The sequence below is a fragment of the Neovison vison genome, chromosome 2, assembly GCF_020171115.1.
Source record: "Neovison vison isolate M4711 chromosome 2, ASM_NN_V1, whole genome shotgun sequence".
Classification (NCBI taxonomy): domain Eukaryota; kingdom Metazoa; phylum Chordata; class Mammalia; order Carnivora; family Mustelidae; genus Neogale; species Neogale vison.
The window spans coordinates 32,805,080-32,825,538 of NC_058092.1; the positions used below are offsets into that span (position 1 = coordinate 32,805,080).

The 20,459-nt window shown below is 36.8% G+C and overlaps 1 protein-coding gene across 3 annotated transcripts in view; it reads right to left on the reverse strand.

The window, feature by feature from the left end:
• The window catches only part of FOXJ3 (forkhead box J3), a 164,298-nt gene that overhangs the window by 48,847 nt on the left and 94,992 nt on the right, over positions 1–20,459 (reverse strand). For all 3 annotated transcript variants that reach the window (XM_044237976.1, XM_044237974.1, XM_044237975.1), the window contains one exon: positions 12,885–12,968. In XM_044237976.1, the coding sequence (XP_044093911.1) occupies positions 12,885–12,968 (84 nt within the window). The remainder of the gene's footprint in view (positions 1–12,884; positions 12,969–20,459) is intronic.

Genomic DNA, 20,459 nt, shown 5'->3' on the forward strand with positions numbered 1-20,459 from the left:
TCAGCAGGGAGCCTGCTTCCCTTCCTCTCTCTCTGCCTGCCTCTCTGCCTACTTGTGATCTCTGTCAAATAAATAAATAAAATCTTTTTAAAAAAAAAAAAGAATATAATTTGCCAAAAGTGGCATAAAAAAAAGTAAATTTGGATAGTCCCATATCAAGTAAATTAAACATCAAAACATACCCACAAAAAAACCTACAAAGCCAGATGGTTTCACTAATGAATTTGCTCAAACATTAAAGAAAGATACACCAATCTACAAAAACTTCTTCCGAAAACAGAGGAAAAAATACTACCAACAGGAGGCCAAAATAATCCTAACACCAAAACCTGACAGACATTACAAAAGAAGAAAATTATAAATCCATATCCTTAATGAACACAGATGTAGAAATCTTGTAACAAAGCAGAGCAAACTGAATCCAACAATATATGAAAGGGATAATATATCATGACTTGTAAGGTTTATCCAAGGAATGCAAGATTTAATATTCTAATTGCAACCAGTATATTTCAACATGCTAACAGAGTAAAGAAAAGCCATATGATCATTTCAGTAGGCACAGAAAAAGCATCTGATAAAATCCTACACCTATTCATGATTTAAAACTCTCAGCAAACTAGGCTCACTAGAGAACTTCCTCAATCTAATAAAGCATACCTACAAAGAGCCCTATAGATATGTCACATTTAGGGGTGAAACACTGAACACTTTCCCCCTAAAAATGGAAATAAGGGAAGGAAGACCACTTCTATTTAACACTATACTGGAGATTCTAGTTCACTATAATAAGGGGGGAAAGGATAGAAGAGTAAGAGGTAAAGGAAAATTGTCAAATAACTGTTTATATGGAAAATCCCAAGGCACTATAAAATAACTTCCAAATCTAACAAATTATAGGATACAAAGTTACTATATGAAAATTAATTAAGTTTTTATATACCAGCAGCAAACAACTGGAAAACTGATTTTAAAATACATAGCTTCCAAAAACAAAATATTCAGGATTAAATCTAACTGGAAATATCCAAGTCCCCTACAGAGAAAACTAAAAAACATTCCTGACAGAAATTAGAGACCTAATGAATGAAAAGATACAACATTTTCATGGCTTGGAATAATCAATACCATTAAGGTATCAATTCCTGCCCCCAGATCAGGGTTGCCTGGAAATGGAGAATGGAGCAAGGCATGAATAACAAAGGGGCATGAGGAAACTTTTGGTGGTGCCTAAAATGTTCATTTGACACTGGTGGTAATTTCACCTCTAAAAACTTCTCAATTTGTAAACTTTATTTGATGAATTGTACATAAACAATCTCTCAATAGTACTGTTAAAAAACACACACACACACAACAAACACACACCTAAATCCTACCCATTCATCCAAATGAATCCTCATGAAAAGACTTCCTGGTTTACAATCCCTCACTGGATATAATTACTCTAACTTTATAACCCCCAGGAAATTCTATTCATACCTATCTCTTGGAGGCAACATACAGTTCCTCCCACATAATGTACACTCAGTACATGTTCACCCAATTGAAATAAATGGCTTTTTGTTTTTTCATTTTGTCGTCCATCCCCCCACCCCGCCCCAATTCTAGGAGTTCTAAGAGTAGAAATGTAAACTACCCTCTTTCCTCTGCTCACTTAGACCTTTAACTGAATCCCCCTTACTCAGACTCAGGCTTAGAGATAACCCCCACCCCCCCACCAAAAGCACACACGGGGGAACACTTAACAAAACCGCACAGCATAACAATGATAGAAACCAAGTCACAAAATGACAATGACCTCAGATATGCAGTAAATGTAGAATATTCTACCTAGAAGAATGTCCTCTTTTCTATTTATCCATCCATCCTCATTGTCTTCCTGATTAAACTTGTAATCACCCTCAAACTGTCACACACAACTTAAGTAAAAGTAATGTGTATGCCCTCATTTCTGTTCCAATATCCAATGTAGATAACTGCAAAGTAGAAGGGTTCTTTTGAGTTTTGTTTTTGTTGTTGCAAAGGCCAACATGTTTAAGATAGTGAGTTTATGTATTTTATCTGGCCCTTACTCCCTCAAATAATTTCCACAACAATGCATCAGAAGCCTTTAGCAAAACTATCCATAGCAATATCCTATCTCCCTGCTTCTATCATTGTTCTCCTATAGCTACTACAAGGTTCCTGCTAAAATATAAGTCACATTATGTCACTACTTTGCTTAGCCCTCCAACAGCTTTCTACCCCTCCCTTAGAGTAAAACCCAAGTCTTTATAAAGGCAAAGAAGGCGCTACATAGTGTACGTCCTGCTCCCACCATTTACTTCTCTGATGTCAAGTCCTACTGACCAGGGAATAGAAGGCAAGCTGAGGACAAAGCAGAAAGTGACACCCAAAACACCCACCCATGGGATATTTGTGACATTCCTCTGGCACTCCTGGCTGCCCTAAAACTAAAAAAAGGAAAAATAAATAGTTAACTTATAGAGATCACAATCCTGCAAGACATGAGCCTCCCTCAGTTTACAAATGTCTTAGCAATTTACAAGAACAAAGTATTTCTATAAACAACCTACCTTCCAGAATGAAATACAGGTACTTAAATGTCCTTACAACCTGCAGCCCATTGACAAATAGATAATTGAAGCAGGCAAAGTGTAGGAAGCTCCCAAATATCTTAATGTTAACGCCTTGCCAGGAGGAAAAACCACCTTAACTTGACAATGGCAAGGCCTCAAGTACCCACACCCAGTGAGTCTTCTTTAACATGAAAATCCTTTCGAAACATCCCTTTTCCTAACCTCCCAAACTCCCAGGTAATCAGTCACTCCTCACAACCCCAGTACAGCAGCTACGTCTGCCCACAGATCCTGTCCTCGTGCTTTAATAAACTACCATTTTGCACCAAAGACATCTCAAGAATTCTTTCTTGGTGGTCGGCTCCGGACCTCACCCCACTGAACCTCACCTATATTCCAAACCACATCACTATTACTCTTCCCTCCTCCACACACTAGAACAGCCACAGGGACCTCCTTGTTGTTTCTCAAAACCCCAGGCATGTTTCTGCCTTGGAGCCTTTGCACTTGTGGGATTTTCAGGGACTACAGAGCTGACAATCCACTTACATTTACATATAAAGAAACTACAGTCAGAAAAATTAAACACCCAAGTTATAACACAGTAACTTTAAAACTAGGTCTCTTAACTTCCTGGCTAAGTTCTATTTCCCCTAAATCTTGTAATTAATAAAAGTGACGCTTCATTTAAAAAAAAAAAAAAGGTGACCCTTCATGACTTTGTAACATGACAATTTTGCTCATAATTTTATTATGTTCTTAAACAGAATAACTCTGGATGATTAAATGCTGCTAAAATATAACACAGACTATAGGAGTTTTTTTGGTTTTGTTTCTAGAATTTCTATTTCCTACCACTGGCAGCACCCCAGGGACATTATTTCCTATGCAAAATTCTTTCAAAGCACCTTACCTGTGCCAAGCATACAAGAGAAACACAGTAAACATGTGTCCTCACTATCCATAAAAGTTACATACAACCATTTCAACTTTTTCTATAACAATACTGAATTTGTCCAGTTATTTTAAAACCCTGAATGAGGTACTTAGGCAAACACTAACCCGGACCAGGAAGAGTCTCTTTCAATTATAAGAAACAATATACTCAAAAAGAAGCACCTTCAGTCTACTGATTTAACAGCTGTACCCATACACACCTTGAAGAGACAAAAGATTTTTTAAAGGATTTCCTGGATTGGACCCAATTTAAGAAATAAAGACAATGAAAATGCAAGAGGCTATAAAAAATAAACAAAAGGTACACAGATCTGAAAACACACAAACACACTCCACCAACAGAAGAGAAGACACATAGCAACCACATTACCTTCTGTGTTAGTCTCTACCCTGTCTCCCACAAACACCTCTGCATCTCCACCTGAGCATTTTTTTTCCCCAGTCGAGGAGCATGATTTGGCTTTGTGTAGATCTGGCCAGAAGTGCAGAAAACATAATGTCCCCAGCAGCAGCAGCATCCCAATGAAGGGAAGAGCTGACAGACAGAAAGCTTGCTGCCCAGAGTTCTAAACCACCTCCCAGCATTTCCCAGTTTGACTGAGCCAGTCCATACGGTGGTAACTGACTTGTTAATTGCCCCATTTTCCTACTATTCCCCCATTTTCCTACTATCCCCCCTCAAACTACCTGCACTCAGTTCCTTGTCTATTTATAGTAGAACTCAAATGACAGGGATCTTCTTTTCTCAAAAAGGATGTCTCCTGGAAAAGATAGGAAATCTTCCTTTAGCACAACAGTCCTCAAAATTTTGATCTCCTGGAGCGCCTGGGTGGCTCAGTGGGTTAAAGCCTCTGCCTTCAGCTCAGGTCATGATCTCAGGACCTGGGATCGAGCCCCACATCAGCCTCTCTGCTCGGCGGGAAGCCTGCTTCCTCCTCACTCTCTCTGCCTGCCTCTCTGCCTACTTGTGATCTCTGTCAGATGAATAAATAAAATCCTTAAAAAAATTTTTTTTTAATCTCCTTTGCACTTATATTAAAAGTTACTGAAGTTTCCAAAGAGCTTTTATTTAGGTGACATATCTATTTATATTTACCTATTAGAATTTTAAACTGAGACAAAACTTTTTAAAACAATGACACACTGCATGTCAACATAAATAACTGTTCTGTATGAAAAATATAGTCTCAAAAAAAAACTTAATAAGAAGAATGGCATTACTTTACATTTTTAAACAAACTGCTTTAATGCTTTGCTTAATAGAAGACCTCTACATTCAATCTATGGCAAAATCATAGGTCATGTAACCTCTGAAAAATTACAAGTAAAAAAGGTAAAGAACATTTTAGTATTATGAACACATTTTTGACCCCATGGACCCCCCTGAATGGGCCTCACACTGCTTTTAACAGATTCCAATAAGCAAAGAATGACACTACAGAATAACCAAGATACATGAGTTAAGCTTGCAGGGCAGGGGTGGGGGGAGAGACACATCAATTGAAGAATGAATAGAGAAGAATATATTTCTGTGATTATCAACTTAATAAAAGAGATAAACTATACTAATCTGAAGCAATCATTCTATCAAGCGCTTTTTTTCAACAAAGAACTGCTAAAACCAGAGTTCCCTTTTCTATTCCTATAACATTCAGTTCCCTTGGAATAGTTTCAGTTTTCTAGTCTTCAGAAAAAAATCTCCATAAGTAATATCCAGCTATTTTTGCTTTTTTCTACTCTAAACAGCTTCCAGTAGACAGGGTGCTTTTCAATTTACCCTCTGGTTGAAGTGAACAGCAAAGCCAAATTAAAAAGCAAAATATATGCAAAAGGTTAAAAGAGAAATTAATCAATACAAAACCAGAAACTAATAGGACAGGAAAAATGAAATGGGGGGAGGTGCAAACGCTTGTGAGTAGGGGGCTGGGGAGGTGGAGAGGGAGAGGAATAAAATGACTCCACACTGAACCCAAGACAGGGATCAACCTCATAATCCTGAGATCATGACCGAAGCTGAAATTAAGAGTCAGTTGCTCAACCACATGAGCCACCCAGGTGTCCCTTTGGGTACTTTTTTTTTTTTTAATGACTAAGCTTGTACATATAATTCCCCTTCACTCTTTCACACTGCCAATCACCCCCCCATATGCCTTATTTCTGTTCACTCAACAGGCTTCACTGAAACATCAGTTCTCTGCTATATGGGCCCAAAGTTCTCAAGACCCTCATCTTAAGAATAATAATATATTATAATATTATACATATACATTGTACATAATATATCGTACAAACGCTGCTTTGAGAATGAATAGGATACTATTAATTATGCTGAGACAGCAAGCAATATTATGAATTATCAGTTTACATTTCCTACTTAACTAAGAGCTTCATGAGGAGTCTGTCTTGCCTACCACTATTCCCCTAGTTCTTATAGCTCTAGGCTTAAAATGTAAAAGGAATGTGTAAAAGGTGTGTGCTGGTGCAGGGCCTCTCCCCACCTCTCTCTCAATGAATGGCATGAATAATGCAAATTAATGTAAAAGAGGAAAAACTCATCCAGATAAAATGAACTACTCTACGCTCTCCCTAATCCCGATACTATTCCAGCCCCTATGGTATCTTTGATCATGACCTCTTATCTCTTGCCTCCCTATCTAAAGCCCCTCCAATCAGAATATAAACTTCAGGAGAGCAGAAAACGTCTGTTTCCGTTAATTAAATGTTTCCCAAGCACCTAAAGCATTGCCTAAAGCTGGCATGCAGCACTTGAGAATTGTGTGCTCGTGAATGCTGCCTTCGCTTCTCGGCCTTTTGGCTAAGATCAAGTGTATCTTGCCTTGCCTATCTCCACCTAAGCTAAGCCACAAAACCCATATGAAGCCATTCCAGACAGTCCCAGTAAAACAATGTCTTCTTCCTCTGTATACAGCAATGTGTCATATCTTTCTTATAATACTTTCTATACATAATTTTTCCTTGTGTTAGAATTATGTTTCATTATGTGTCATTGTATTTGGTATACCGCATAACATTTTAGCACAATGCCTAACACACAGTATCTAGAAAACTAAGATACGTCAAATGAAGCTGGTAAAATGGCAGCATTTCACACAATTATGAGTACATATTAAGAGACCAGATACCATGCTAATCTCCTAGAGAACTTACTTATTCATGCATTTATCCCTAGCTCAGGTCAGTGTCATTTCACAATGGCAGCTCCACTACTCAACGGGGTTCGGAACAAGCCATCCCAAAACATACCGCTTTGGCATGTCGATTATATCTGACTTATCTGCATGGCAGGACAAACATTTATTTACCAAACATTTGCTCTTCTCCCACCTTCCTGTGAACTGCCTTCTTCCTCTCTGAAGCCCCAGACCCACATCCCCTTCCTCAGCTCATGATGGTAATATAAACCTCCAATGGCTGGCTGCCACTGAGTCTCATATCTTTGTGGGACTCCCATATGTACATATGTAATTAAATTTGTTTTTCTCCTATTAATCTGCCTTTTTATTATTGGGGGGGGTCTCAGCCAAGAACCTAGAAGGTAGAGGGAAAATTGCTTTTCTCCCCTATAGCATCTTCCTCTTGCAAGGAGTATTATATAAAGAGAAGTATCTTTCTTAACTGTTTTGATTCCACTCCTTATCTAAATGTCCACTCTCTAGCCTAAACTCCTCACTACAGTTAAAAAGGTTCTACAGTATGCCCACCTGTATTTCTTGCCCTGTTAACCATACACATTGCTTTCTCCAAGTAGAACAACATCCTTTACCATTTCAATTCAAAAAAGTTACGGGCGCCTGGGTGGCTCAGTGGGTTAAGCCGCTGCCTTCGGCTCAGGTCATGATCTCAGGGTCCTGGGATCGAGGCCCGCATCGGGCTCTCTGCTCAGCAGGAAGCCTGCTTCTCTCTCTCTGCCTGCCTCTCCATCTCTGTCAAATAAATAAATAAATAAAATCTTTAAAAAAAAAAAAGTTACATGCAAAGCTTCATTCCTCTGCCCAGAGGCCTTCTGGGGACAGCATTATCTATTTTGAGTCACTTTAGTTATCCTTGCCTGGTCTAACAGACTTATTAGTTAGTACTTGTGCTGTCACTTATAATCATATTTATGTCCCTAATCGTGTATGTGTGTGTGTCTCTCTCTTTGTATATATATATAAACTTTATATATACTTATGTTCAATGTGGAGGTTCTCTTCTAAAATCATGAACCATTAGCTCACACAAGATATGCATATATAAAAAGAAATATGATTCAGTGTTGTGGTCTTCAACATAATAAATACTAGTGGCAGGAAAGAACAGTTGTAGAGAATGTAAACTGTAAAGGCAGACTACCTAGGTTCATAATGTTGGCCTTGATATTTATTGTCCCTACTACTCTTTGACAACTTACTGAGCATCCATACCTATCAGTTTCATTATTTGTAGTTATTGTAAAAATTACATGAGTTAATATACATAAAATTATTTAAAAAGCATCTGGAGTGTGCCTGGGTGGCTGAGTCAGTTAAATGTCTAACTTTGGCACACGTCATGATCTCAGGGTCCTAGGATCAAGTCCCATGTCGGGCTCTGCGCTCAGCAGGGAGTCTGCTTGCCCCTTTCCCTCTACCCACTCATGTGTGCATATTTTCTGTCTAATAAAGAAATAAAATCTTAAAAAAAAAAATAAAAAGCATCTGGCACCTAAACTCAATGTAATTACCTATCATTATTATTACTACAATGTTGTCTTAGCACAAATTGCTATAAAAAATTACCATAAGCTAGGTGGCTTATCAACAACTGAAATGTATATCTCACAGTTCTAGAGGCAAGAACTCCAAGATCATGGTGTCAACATGGTCAGGTTCTGGTGAGAAAGAACCCTGCTATACGTATCCTCATTGTTTTCTCACATGATGCAAAGACAGCTAGCTAGCTCTGTGGCCTATTCTTATAAAGGCACTAATCTCATTTGTGAGGGTTATATCCTTTTGACCTAATTACCTCCCAAAGGGCCCACCTCCAAATACTGTCTACTGAAATTGGGGTTTCAAACACAGTAATATTGGGGGAACACAAACATTCAGTTCAAAGCAGCTATTAAGACTTCTATCTTCTTACTTTATAACCGAGGATACTGAAACTCAAAACAACAATTTGCCAAAAGTCATAAGAACAAGTACACTGTAAAACCACAAGAGAAACAAAGGACTCCCAGTAAATGAGCCTATTCATTTTACCATGCTAAAATTTATGCAGTAATATTTTTAAGGTCTGCAGGTCCATTTTATGATAAAGAAAAAGTGGTGAGAAGGTGTTAAGAAGTGAGAAAAAGGAAAATGAGAGACATTTATATATGCAAGGATTAAGAAAAGAAAAAAGGAATTCTCTTAATGATCAAAACCGAGCATGGGCTTATTATGTTCATATAAATGGAAGGGACAGGAAGGTGATCCAGAGAAATGAATTAAGAGTATTAGGTTGGAGAGAACTATCATGCTTTATTTTTCATTTAGAACATAAAGATATGGTTACTTCCACTTTTCAAAAACCCTTTCTCTTAGCAGTTTAGAAAGCTAATTCTGTTCCTCTAAAAGCTCATCGCTCTTCAAAAATGCATAAAACATTTTGATTTTTCACACAGAATTCTGATGTTTACACATGGGGAAAAAAATTCAAATTTGAGAAATTTAATAAGAAACTTTGTAAACATATTTACCATCTACATTTTAAAAACTTTAAAATTTTTTTTTTAAGATTTTACTTATTTATTTATTTGACACAGAGAGAGAGAGAGAGAGAGAATAAGTGGGCAGAGAGGCAGGCAGAGGTCGGGGGGGAAGCAGGCCCCCAGCTGAGCAGAGAGCCTGATGCAGGGCTCGATCCCAGGACCCTGAGATTATGACCCGAGCTAAAGGCAGAGGCTTAACCCACTGAGCCACCCAGGCTCCCCTACATTTTAAAAACTTTTAAAGTTTAGGGGTGCCTGGCTGGCTCAGTCAGTAGAGCATGCAACTCTTGATCTAAGGGTTGTTGAATCTGAGCCCGTTGGGTGTGTAGAAATTACTCAAAAAAATAAAAACAGGGGGGCGCCTGGGTGGCTCAGTGGATTAAAGCCTCTGCCTTCGGCTCAGGTCATGATCCTAGGGTCCTGGGATTGAGCCCCGCATCGGGCTCTCTGCTCAGCAGGGAGCCTGCTTTCTCCTCCTCTCTTTCTTCTCTCTGCCTGCTTCTCTGCCTACTTGTGATCTCGATCAAATAAATAAATAAAATTTAAAAAAACAAACAAACAACAAAAAAACAGGGTTGCCTGGGTGATTCAGATCATGATATCAGAGTCATTAGATTGAGCCCTATGAGGCTCTCACAGGGCAGGGAATCTGTTTAAGATTCTCTTTCTCCCTCTCCCTCTGCCCCTCACCTCTTACTCACTTGTACACCCTCTCTAAAATTAATTAATCAATCAAATAAAATAAAGTTTCAATTTATGGGTCATGTTTAGTTTTTGAGAAAACTTTAAACATATAAATATCATATTCAGAACCATCACTATTTGACTATCTTATGTGTTTCCTTAGATAGAACCCAATGGTCATTTAAAATACAAAGTGTTGGGGTTCCTGGGTGGCTTAGTCGGTTACGCCTCTGCCTTCGGCTCAGGTCATGATCTCAGGGTCCTGGGATCGAGCCCCACATCGGGCTCTCTGTTCAGTAGGGAACCTGTTTCCCCCTCTCTCTGCCTACTTGTGATCTCTGTCTGTCAAATAAATAAATTAAATAATTTTAAAAATTGAAAAAAAAATACAAACTGTTCTAATAAAAATATGACAAACTCCCCCCAAAAAACCTCTAAATGAAAAATAGACATAACTAGTTTCTCAGAGTAAGAAATTATATTTTGTATGAAGACTATCTTTCAGAGTATTTGTTAAAACAGTTATCTGTCTCCCTGATTATATGTACTCTGCTTACAGCTAGACTCTTCCCATATAGTTCCTCTCCTACAGTAGCAACCAACACATAGCTCAGAACAAAATAATTATCAATAGTATTAACCAAAAGACTCTGGCTCTTTTATGGAACTACACTACAAAGTTAAGTTGTTGAAGCTTTTACATGCTTTTTAATTAACTTAAAATGAAGGTAAAAGGATAAATAGAAAATATAGAAATTATGTGCCCAAAATACACACCGAAGAACATATGCTTTGTATGTAAAACATACATAACCTGTAATATGAATCCTTTATTTCCACAAACTTCCACTGTAAAACAGACAATATGGTCTTCAGGAAAAAAACAGGACTCTCAAAAATAAAAAAAGTGATTGCTCTATGAACTATGCAACAAGGTAACAATAAAATTCAGGGTTGATGTCCAAAGATATGCACAGCTGTCAACCCAACTACCAATGCAAATTTCCAAAAATAATTTAAGTTCCAGAAACTTCAGTAGAGAACAAACAGGAGAGAAGATCACGATTCCTCAGCCTTCCAAGACACATATCCTTGTTGATGCTCTGGGTTAACAATGTGGATAGCTCTCCCCTTCCTTCAAATTCTAGCAATAAATGCTAAATGTTCTGTATTCCATATCCTCACACAATTAACCCCCAATTGCTAAGTCTCTTTTAAAAGAAGGTAGTATGTGCTATGGTGAGTGCTGTGAAGTGTGTAAACCTGGCAATTCACAGACCTGTACCCCTGGGGATAAAAATATATTATATGTTTATAAAAAATTAAAAATTTAAAAAAAAAAGAAGAAGAAGGTAGAGGGCAGGAACTGAGGTTCATTCCCTCTCAAACCATTACATACGGTTTACATACATATATTACATACATAGCTCTCACCATCATCTGTTTTAAAACTTACCAGAAGGCCATCCCACCAATACTAAAACTTCTTTTTAAAAATTTTATTTTTTTGAGAGAGAGGGAGAGAGAGAGAGCACGCTACAAGCAGGGGGAGCGGCAAAGAGGAGGAAGAAGCAGGCTCCACACTGAACAGGGAACTCAACATTGGGCTCAATCCTAGGACCCTGGGCTCATGACCTGAGCTGAAGGCAGATGCTTACCCAAGTGAGCAACCCAGGTAACCCTAAACTTTCATTAATTTCCTTTATTTCTTAAACTTTGGTATGTGTAAAACTAAAACATGTTCTGGTCTAAGAGTTCACCTCTAACTCTATATAGCTTGGTAAATGGAATACTGAATTCCCTCTGCTGGCTCCATAAATCTGCCTCACTAAATCCCGTTGCTGCTACACTTCATAGCTTACCTGACCCCAACTTAAACACACCTTATCTTTGAGAATCGGAAGTTTTATCGCTCCACCAGGAAGAAGTTTTACCTCTCTACCAGGAACCGCCATAAAAAAATTTATTTGACCAAACAATTACCCAGTTTCTCTTATCTTATTCCCTTTGTCCTGCTTTTTTCTGCAAACATTTACTGATACTTATTATAAGCTGTGAAAAATACTAACTCTAGAGATACAAATATATTTCTCAGTTCTTAAGGGATCACAGTCCAGCAAAGGAGACAAATATAGAGAAAAATAATTTCTACAAAATCTGAGAAAACTATAAAAGAACTTTGTAAACATTCTATATGAACACAAAGTAAGGAAAAGTTTCATAATGTAGTTAACATACGAAATGAGCCTTAAAGAAGAATAGGGTATAATTGTGTGTATGTGTGTGTTTTAGTTGAGATAATGAAAATACAGAATGGGGAAAGCTGAAAGGTAAAGTTAATGTCTGATGACAGCCAAAGCATTGATTAAAAGTATATTCCAACAAATAACAGGACATCAACTAGAGCTCCATTTCTCTTTCATTCTTATAAATTAATTTTAACCATAAATTCATACAAATGATCTTATAAACAACACATACACACAGGATTTGGCATATGAAATTATTACTACATGGCTGGAAGCAGGAAAAAGCATTGCAAAGACAATCAGGAAAATTCAATGTCATCAGACTGATGATCTGCAGTGAAAGGGAATAGCTCTGTTACATAAAACCAGTCTTCAATGTTGTAGATACAGAGGAATGAATACCAAATTAAAATCCAGGAGACTTGGATTCAAGTCTCAGACAGTAGCTATGCCCTAATTATACAACAAACTTTTTACTTAATTCCTAAACTGCTTACCTCATTCAAGGGTTATTAAGATCAAATAAAATGAGTCTGAAAGTGCTCTGAAAAAAACAGAAATGCTATACAAATAAAATACTACCTTCATTAAGGTTGTACTTCTATTAGAAATAAACTTTAAAAATTTGTATTGCTGACATAAACTCTCATACTAAATTTGTGATAAAGAGATTTTTACCCGTTCTACAGATCGTGCTCTCTTCTTTGGCCGAGTAGGCAGCGCATCTTCTTTCGGATTGGTGTCTATTGCCCAGTAGGACCCCTAAAAGCAAAGAAAGAAATTATATTAACAGTATATTACAGCAACTCTATACCATTAAGAATGGATTTTTATAATCCTCTGCTCCAAAAACAAACATTCTGTAGATACAACAGTGGAAAAACAGCATGAGAAGATATACTAGCTCTGCACTGAGAAAAGTAAAGTTTATATTAGAAGCAAAGTCCATTTACAACTAGATTATTAAAAAAGAAAAAAATCACAATCTGAAATAGTGTAAGGTCCAAGAACTTCTGCCACAGCCAAAGTAAAGTGCAGTGATCAACTGAACACACTTTTAAAATATATACTGATTCTTAATTGGACATATATGATAACTACAACAGCACAGGACTTTAAAGTCTAATACAGTTTTATGTATAAAGATACTATAATTTCTATACTCTGGGACCTCACAAATCTAAATGGTTAAGTGAAACAATTTAGAAAGACAAACTGCTTGAACACATTCTATATAATAAATGCATCCTGGGAAGCAATGGTCTGTAAACAAGTATTTTATTGCTTATTCTGTCACAACTTTTTAACTATTTATCCTCTCTCAGACACAAGTTCTCAGACCACTCATTTGAAAATACATATTTAGCACCTACTGTGTTCCAGGCACTCAAAAACTGTGACTCCTTTAAAAAAATATTTGAAAAGTATAGATAATACCATTTACAGATTATTATACAGATGAAGAAACCAAAGCTCAAAAAGAGAAGTGATTTGTTCAACCAAGGGTATGAGAACCAGGACCAGAATCAAAGCCTTGCTTCCCTTCTTCCTCAACTTGTTTGTCCACACACACACACACACACACACACACACATACACACACATTTGGGAAATGGGGAAGGGCCAGGAATGAAGGAGAGAAAGAAAAGGAAAAAAAGGGAGGGAGATACACATTTCAGCTTCCCTGGCTCCTTTTCAAGCAATATTTAACAATGAGGGGAAATAAAGCACTCATCTATCAATCCTCAAACTTGCATCCAACATGAATTATCTGCTTAGAGTTCTTTAAGTATACCGTGTCCTTTCACACAGTTATGCCTTGCCCTACATGGTGATCTCCTGCCTATAATATTCACCCTACCACTGACAACCTCACATTCCACCTTCAAAATTTAGCCTAGATCTTATCTAAAGGAATCCTTCCTCTGATCCTCCCACTGTCCTTCAGAATTCATCACTCTATGCCTCTTTAAGATCTCCATGCATTTTATACATCCGGACTACTGACTGCACTTAAGATTTATAAACTTATTTATAGGCCTGAATCCTTTCTGGGCTGAGTTCCTTAATAGCAGAAACTCATTTATATATCCACTTGTGCCTGGCACAATATCAGACACCTAGCATATACTTAATAAACACTTCTTGAAATGGGAAGAAAAGCATTTGAACAAACTGTGCCAACAATGTTAAGAGTACAGGGTATGATACCAGGTCTTCCCAGATCCTAGTTTATGCAGGTACCTGAACTTAGCACTCATTTCATCACCCAGCCATTACTGGAGGATTCTTCCATGATATATTTTCTAAGTAGTCATTGCAGTTTCAGCTAATTAGTCTATCAGACCTGATGTAAACTTCCCAAGAATCATGTAAAATATACATGCTACAGAAATTAAGCACTAAAAATAAAAACAATGATTTTATGAGTAGGTTCAGCTAGCAAGTTTCAAAATAAACAAAGAAGGAAAAAGGTCTTAAACTCAGATAATACACAAATTGAAAAATAAGGTGGGAAGAAAAATACTGACACTCATCAGTCAATAGTTTAAAATCCTCTGTTCATGGAAATGACAAATTCCAGTGTTTAGTGTTGTTTTCATGGGTGTGTATTTGTGTGTTAATCTGGGGAAACAGCTCACTGCCCATACATCAGACTGATTTATTAAACATTTTAATAAAACTATAAAAATTATACATTCTTCCACACAAAATATGATTGGCTGTGCCTTGTTACAAATACATCAAGAAAAAAATTGTTCATAAGCTGAACTCTTCAGGAAGTACTCAAAACACCTTAGATGCCCAAATTCAAGATTTTATTTATTTATGACAGACCCAGAGACAGAGAGAACACGTGCATGTGCATGTAAGAAGGGGGGAGGGGCAGAAGTGGGCTCCCTGTGGGGCTTGATCCCAGGACTCTGGGATCCTGACCTGAGCCAAAGGCAGATGTCCAACCAACTAAACCACCCAGGCACCCCTATCTTTTCACCCATGTTTTCTTCTAGATGTTTCATAAAATAGTCTTAACCTTTATGTTAAGGTCTCTGATTCACTTAGGGTTAACTCTCTCAAAATTCAGATTTCAAATACATATTTAATAGACTTAGCATATTATTACTTCTGGTTCTTCTTGCACTTACACTTTCAAAGTCCAGTACTTTTGAAATTTTTGATGGCTCAGAATTTTGGTTAAGGATGGCCATCTCTACTCCAAAACTGTAAAACACATTCTCATATTTGGTTTATAAACACCAAACCAAATGAGGACCCTGATTAGCTTTTTCATTTCTGTATCATCTATTTCCGTGCAAACACTTTTGTATACATATCAGAATTCAGGATTTGGGGATGCCCAAATGATGGGTGATGGGATGGATGGCTGATGCCCTCAGCAGATTGGACATCTGCCTTCAGCTCAGGTCATGATCACAGGACCCTGAGTCTGGCTCTATGCTCAGCAGGGAGTACGCTTCTCCCTCTGCCTCTCTCCTGGCTCATGCTTACTCTCTCTGTTCATCTCTATTATTATTTTTTTAATATTTAAATAAAATCTTAAAAAAAAAAGAATTCAGGATTTGTCCTCTTAGGATATCAAGTGAATTTTGGTACAGATATATTATAAAAGATGAAAAATACGGTCATAAGATTTTCCAGAAAAAGAAAACAGGATGATTTTGATTCTAGTCACAAAACACTACATGATGAAGACTTTCTTCTTGAATGACTAAAGGGATAAAATACTGAATTATCTTTTTGTCCTTAGAAATATATCAGAAACTCAGAATTTCTTGGATTTGGGAAGATTAATCTAAGATATCATCATTAGATGATGATTATCAACATGACAATTAGAGTCTAAAGTGTTGCTGTCTTTGTATTCATTTTCTGATTCTACAGATAAAAGTAAACCATTTTCCTTTTGTCAATTTTCACCTTTGTCCTTATGGATAGGAAAAAACCCCAAACTCTCAACTTTATCCGATGAAAGTTAAAAGGAAGAAAAAAAGAGATTTAAAATGGTTTCTACAAACTTTTATTATACATTCTTGGAAAGTGTTTGGGCAACACAGCAAGAAAAGTGAAGTATAACCATGATGATTTCATTACTATATCACCCTTCTAGGTAATTCAATCATTCTTTTGTATTCTTGTGATCTTAATGTTTGTACATCATGGAGAAAAACTGATGGGCAATGATGAAAGAAGGTGATATAATCATGTCAAGATTTAAGAAAAGTAAGATTAACAAAATCCCATAATGCATGTTAGATTTATAAAAGAATCACATGGTAATTGCAAGATAGAGTAAGTTTTATTCTTTTTTAAAAATACATAAATTTCCGGGGCACCTGGGTGGCTCAGTGGGTGAAAGCCTCTGCCTTCAGCTCAGGTCATGATCCCAGGGTCCTGGGATGGAGCCCCACATCGGGCTCTTTGCTCAGCAGGGAGCCTGCTTCCTCCTCTCTCTCTGCCTGCCTGTCTACTTGTGATGTCTGTCAAATAAATAAATAAATCTTAGAAAAAATTAAATAAAATAAAATACATAAATTTCCTATATGTTCTTTAGAAGAGTTCTAAGAAAAAATAAAAGTAATAAAATAATCACCTTTGCAAATTAGCAATGCTCAAAATAGATACTTGAAAACTGAATTGGATCCAATGGACCTGAGGATATATCAAGGATTAAATAAAATATATATGAAGTATTTCTTCCTCCAGCATTTGATCACATACTGTTTCATATTAATTTTCCAATACTCTTCATCTTCTACGATTTTAAGAGAGATGCACAAAAACATTTGTCACATCTTAAATTTTAAGGGCTTTTCTACTACAACTTTTATTTGACTGCCAAAGAGAGTTGTGCCTAAAAAGTTAAATTCTAAAAAAATATATATATATTTTCCATTTTATTTAGCTGGGGAGGGAAGGGAAAAGCAGACTCCCAATGAGCGCGGACCCTATCACCAGGCTCAATCTCAGAACCTGAGATCAGGACCAGAGCTGAAATCAAGAATTGATACTTAACGGATTAAGCCACCCAAGTTTCACTTAATATTTATTTTATTCCTGCTTTGCACATAAGACAAAAGATTGTAACAACAGCCAAAATACATTTAATGAAGCTTAGTATCAGAAAGTAAATGTAAGAACAAGCTTACCTAGACATAACCTGAATATTTATCTAACCTACCACTGGGAAAATAACACATGCTGAATCACCCAAACTGGCTAAACTTCTCAAACTATGGGCAGATACCAGAAAGGTAAACCACCTTTCCCTTAACGACAGTTCATGAAGGACTGATCATGTTAGTCACAATGCTAACACCAGGAATACAAATAAAAAGGTAAGTCTTAGTCCTCAACTGTGGTGAAGGGGACAGAAAAGATACCTGGATAATTAACTCCCACCACTTTCATGTCCTTGCTCAAAAGTCACTCTCCCAATGGACTTACCTTGCTTATTATTCTTTTCAAAATGGCAATCCACACTGAATCCACTTTATCCTAGTCCGTATTTTCTAGAGCATTTTAAATTATCTAACATTCTATATAATTCTATATAATTTGTTATTTGTTATTCTCCCATAAGGCTGTAAGTTCCTTATGAGCATTGGATTTTTGTCTTTTGTTTCCTTATGTATTCCAAATACCCAGAATCATAACTAGCACATAGAAGGCAAGTAAATAATTAGCAAGTGCTAAGTGAGAGAACTAAGCTGAAACTCAATAATCAAGTTCAGCTGTGGTAGAAGGAAGGGGGGGCAAAAACAATTTTACGCAGAGGAAATACCTCAATTAGCATTTTTAACCTAGTATTCATGAACTCCCAGGGGGTCTATGAACAGGACTCAGGGACTTTACAAAATCAGGTAAGGTGAAAATGCTGAAATTCAGCATTTCTTTCTACTATGGATGTAAGGAACAAATGACAATATTAGGAATATCTTAAAATCAGTTTGATTACTGTCACATTAATAGTTTTTGTCTAAAAATGTCATTACTAATTACTTGTTTCTTCTTTTGTTATTTAATATGCTACCACATTCAAAAATATGCTACCACATTCAATTTTGTTGTTTAATGTTACTAAGGAAGCATGTAGATTATTGTATCATAAATTTGTTATATTTTTTGTAACTATTTTAATATAACTGCATATCTTTTTAATCCTGTATATTCTAACTTAAACATTTAAAACTATTCTGAAAGTGAGTTTCCAGGCTTCAAAAGAACTCCCCAATGAAGCCATGGCGTAAATCATGCAGAGAATTCTGGTACAAAAGTCACAGATCCTAAGAGTGAATAACAAATCGAAGAATCTGTTCGTTTGATTAGGTTTAAAAAAAAAAAAGCCTTGGTAAATGATGAGTTCAGATAGCTGAAGAGAATTTTTTTTAATTTTTCTTTTGCTTTACTTGAATGCTATTTATTTCCTTCAGTATTTATATGGCATGCTGATTTTAAGGTTTCTTGTAATTATTAATTCATAAATGCTGAAAATTCATTAAACATGTATTACTGATATTAACTCATCCAAAACCCAAAGTCTTAAGAGCCTTTAAAGTACTTATTTTTTTACCTTTCCATAAGCTATCACAAGTAGGCAATACTGAGAAAAGTGCTAATACACAATTCATAGTCACTTTTTTAAAAAGATTTTATTTATTTATTTATTTGACAGAGAGCGAGATCACAAGTAGGCAGAGAGTCCGGCAGAGAAAGAAGGTGAAGCCTGATGGAGGAATCGATCCCAGAACCCTAAAATCATGACCTGAGCAAAGGCAACGGCTTAATCCACTGAGCCACCCAGGAGCCCCTATAATCACTTTTTTATGTAGTGAAATCTTTACACAGTGAAGACTGGCCAACAACTTTCAAAATAATCTTTATCTCACAACCTATGAAATTCTCAGTTTATAAGTGATTTCTTCCCTAGACGAGAAGTTTTAATGGTAGTGATCTCTTATTCATCCTTGTATCTCTAAAGCCAAACTTAATAGCATAAAGTTATAATTATATATATTTCATATATATAAAACAAATGACTGCCGTACTTAACTCCAATAAATGTCTTATTTGAAGATACACTGAAATTATCAAAATAATGAAAATATTCAGAACATCCAGAGCCACGTGGGACTTAGATACCAAAGCTCTACTTGCTTTTATACATACCCAACATTTTACTCTTTAAGTTAAAGGGAATAAAGGATGTAAAGATATCCTGTGCTCGGGATACCTGGGTGGCTCAGTTGGTTAAGCCGCTGCCTTTGGCTCAGGTCATGATTCCAAGGTTCTGGGATCGAGTCCCGCATCCGGCTCCTTGCTCAGCAGGGAGCCTGCTTCTCCCGCTGCCTTTGCCTGCCTCTCTGCCTGCTTGTGTGTACTCTCTCTCTCTGTCTCTGGCAAATAAATAAAATCTTTAAAAAAAAAAAAAAGATATCCAGTGCTCACGGACTGGAAGATTTACTGAACTTGCAGTAAGGGGTGCCTGGTTGGCTCAGTCAGTTAAGCATCCGCCTTCAGCTCAAGTTATCTCAGGTCCTGAGATCAAGACCCACACAGCAGGCTCTCTGCTCAGTGGGTAGTCGTCTTCTACCTCTCCCTCTGTGTTCTCTCTCTCCCGCTCCCAAATAAATAAATAAAAATCTTTTTTAAAAATTAGTTTAGGGGCGCCTGGGTGGCTCAGTGGGTTAAGGCCTCTGCCTTCGGCTCAGGTCATGATCCCAGGGTCCTGGGATCAAGCCCCGCATTGGGCTCTCTGCTCTCTTCTCTCTCTGCCTGCTTGTGATCTCGGTCTGTCAACTAAATAAATAAAATCTTTAATATATATATATATTTATATATAATTATTTATATATAATATATATATTAGTAAATTTGTAGAAACTGACAAGCTGATCCTAAAATAAATACGTATTTGACCTAGCAGTCAAAACAATCTTGAAAAAGCAGAACAAAGTTGGAATATTCACATCTCCTAATTTTAAAACTTACTATGAAATTATGGTAATTTGAATTAAGAGTCTAGAAATAAATAAGTATATTTTATGGTCAAGTGGTTTTTCACAGACTGAAATAAAACAACGGGGAAAGAATAGTCTTTCCAATAAATGGTCCTGGCAAAACTGGATATCCCCATGCAAAAGTATGAAATTGGGCCTCTTCCAAAAATCCAAAGTGGACCAGAGACCTAAATAAGGGCTAAAACTATAAAACTCTTAGAAAATAACTGTAAAT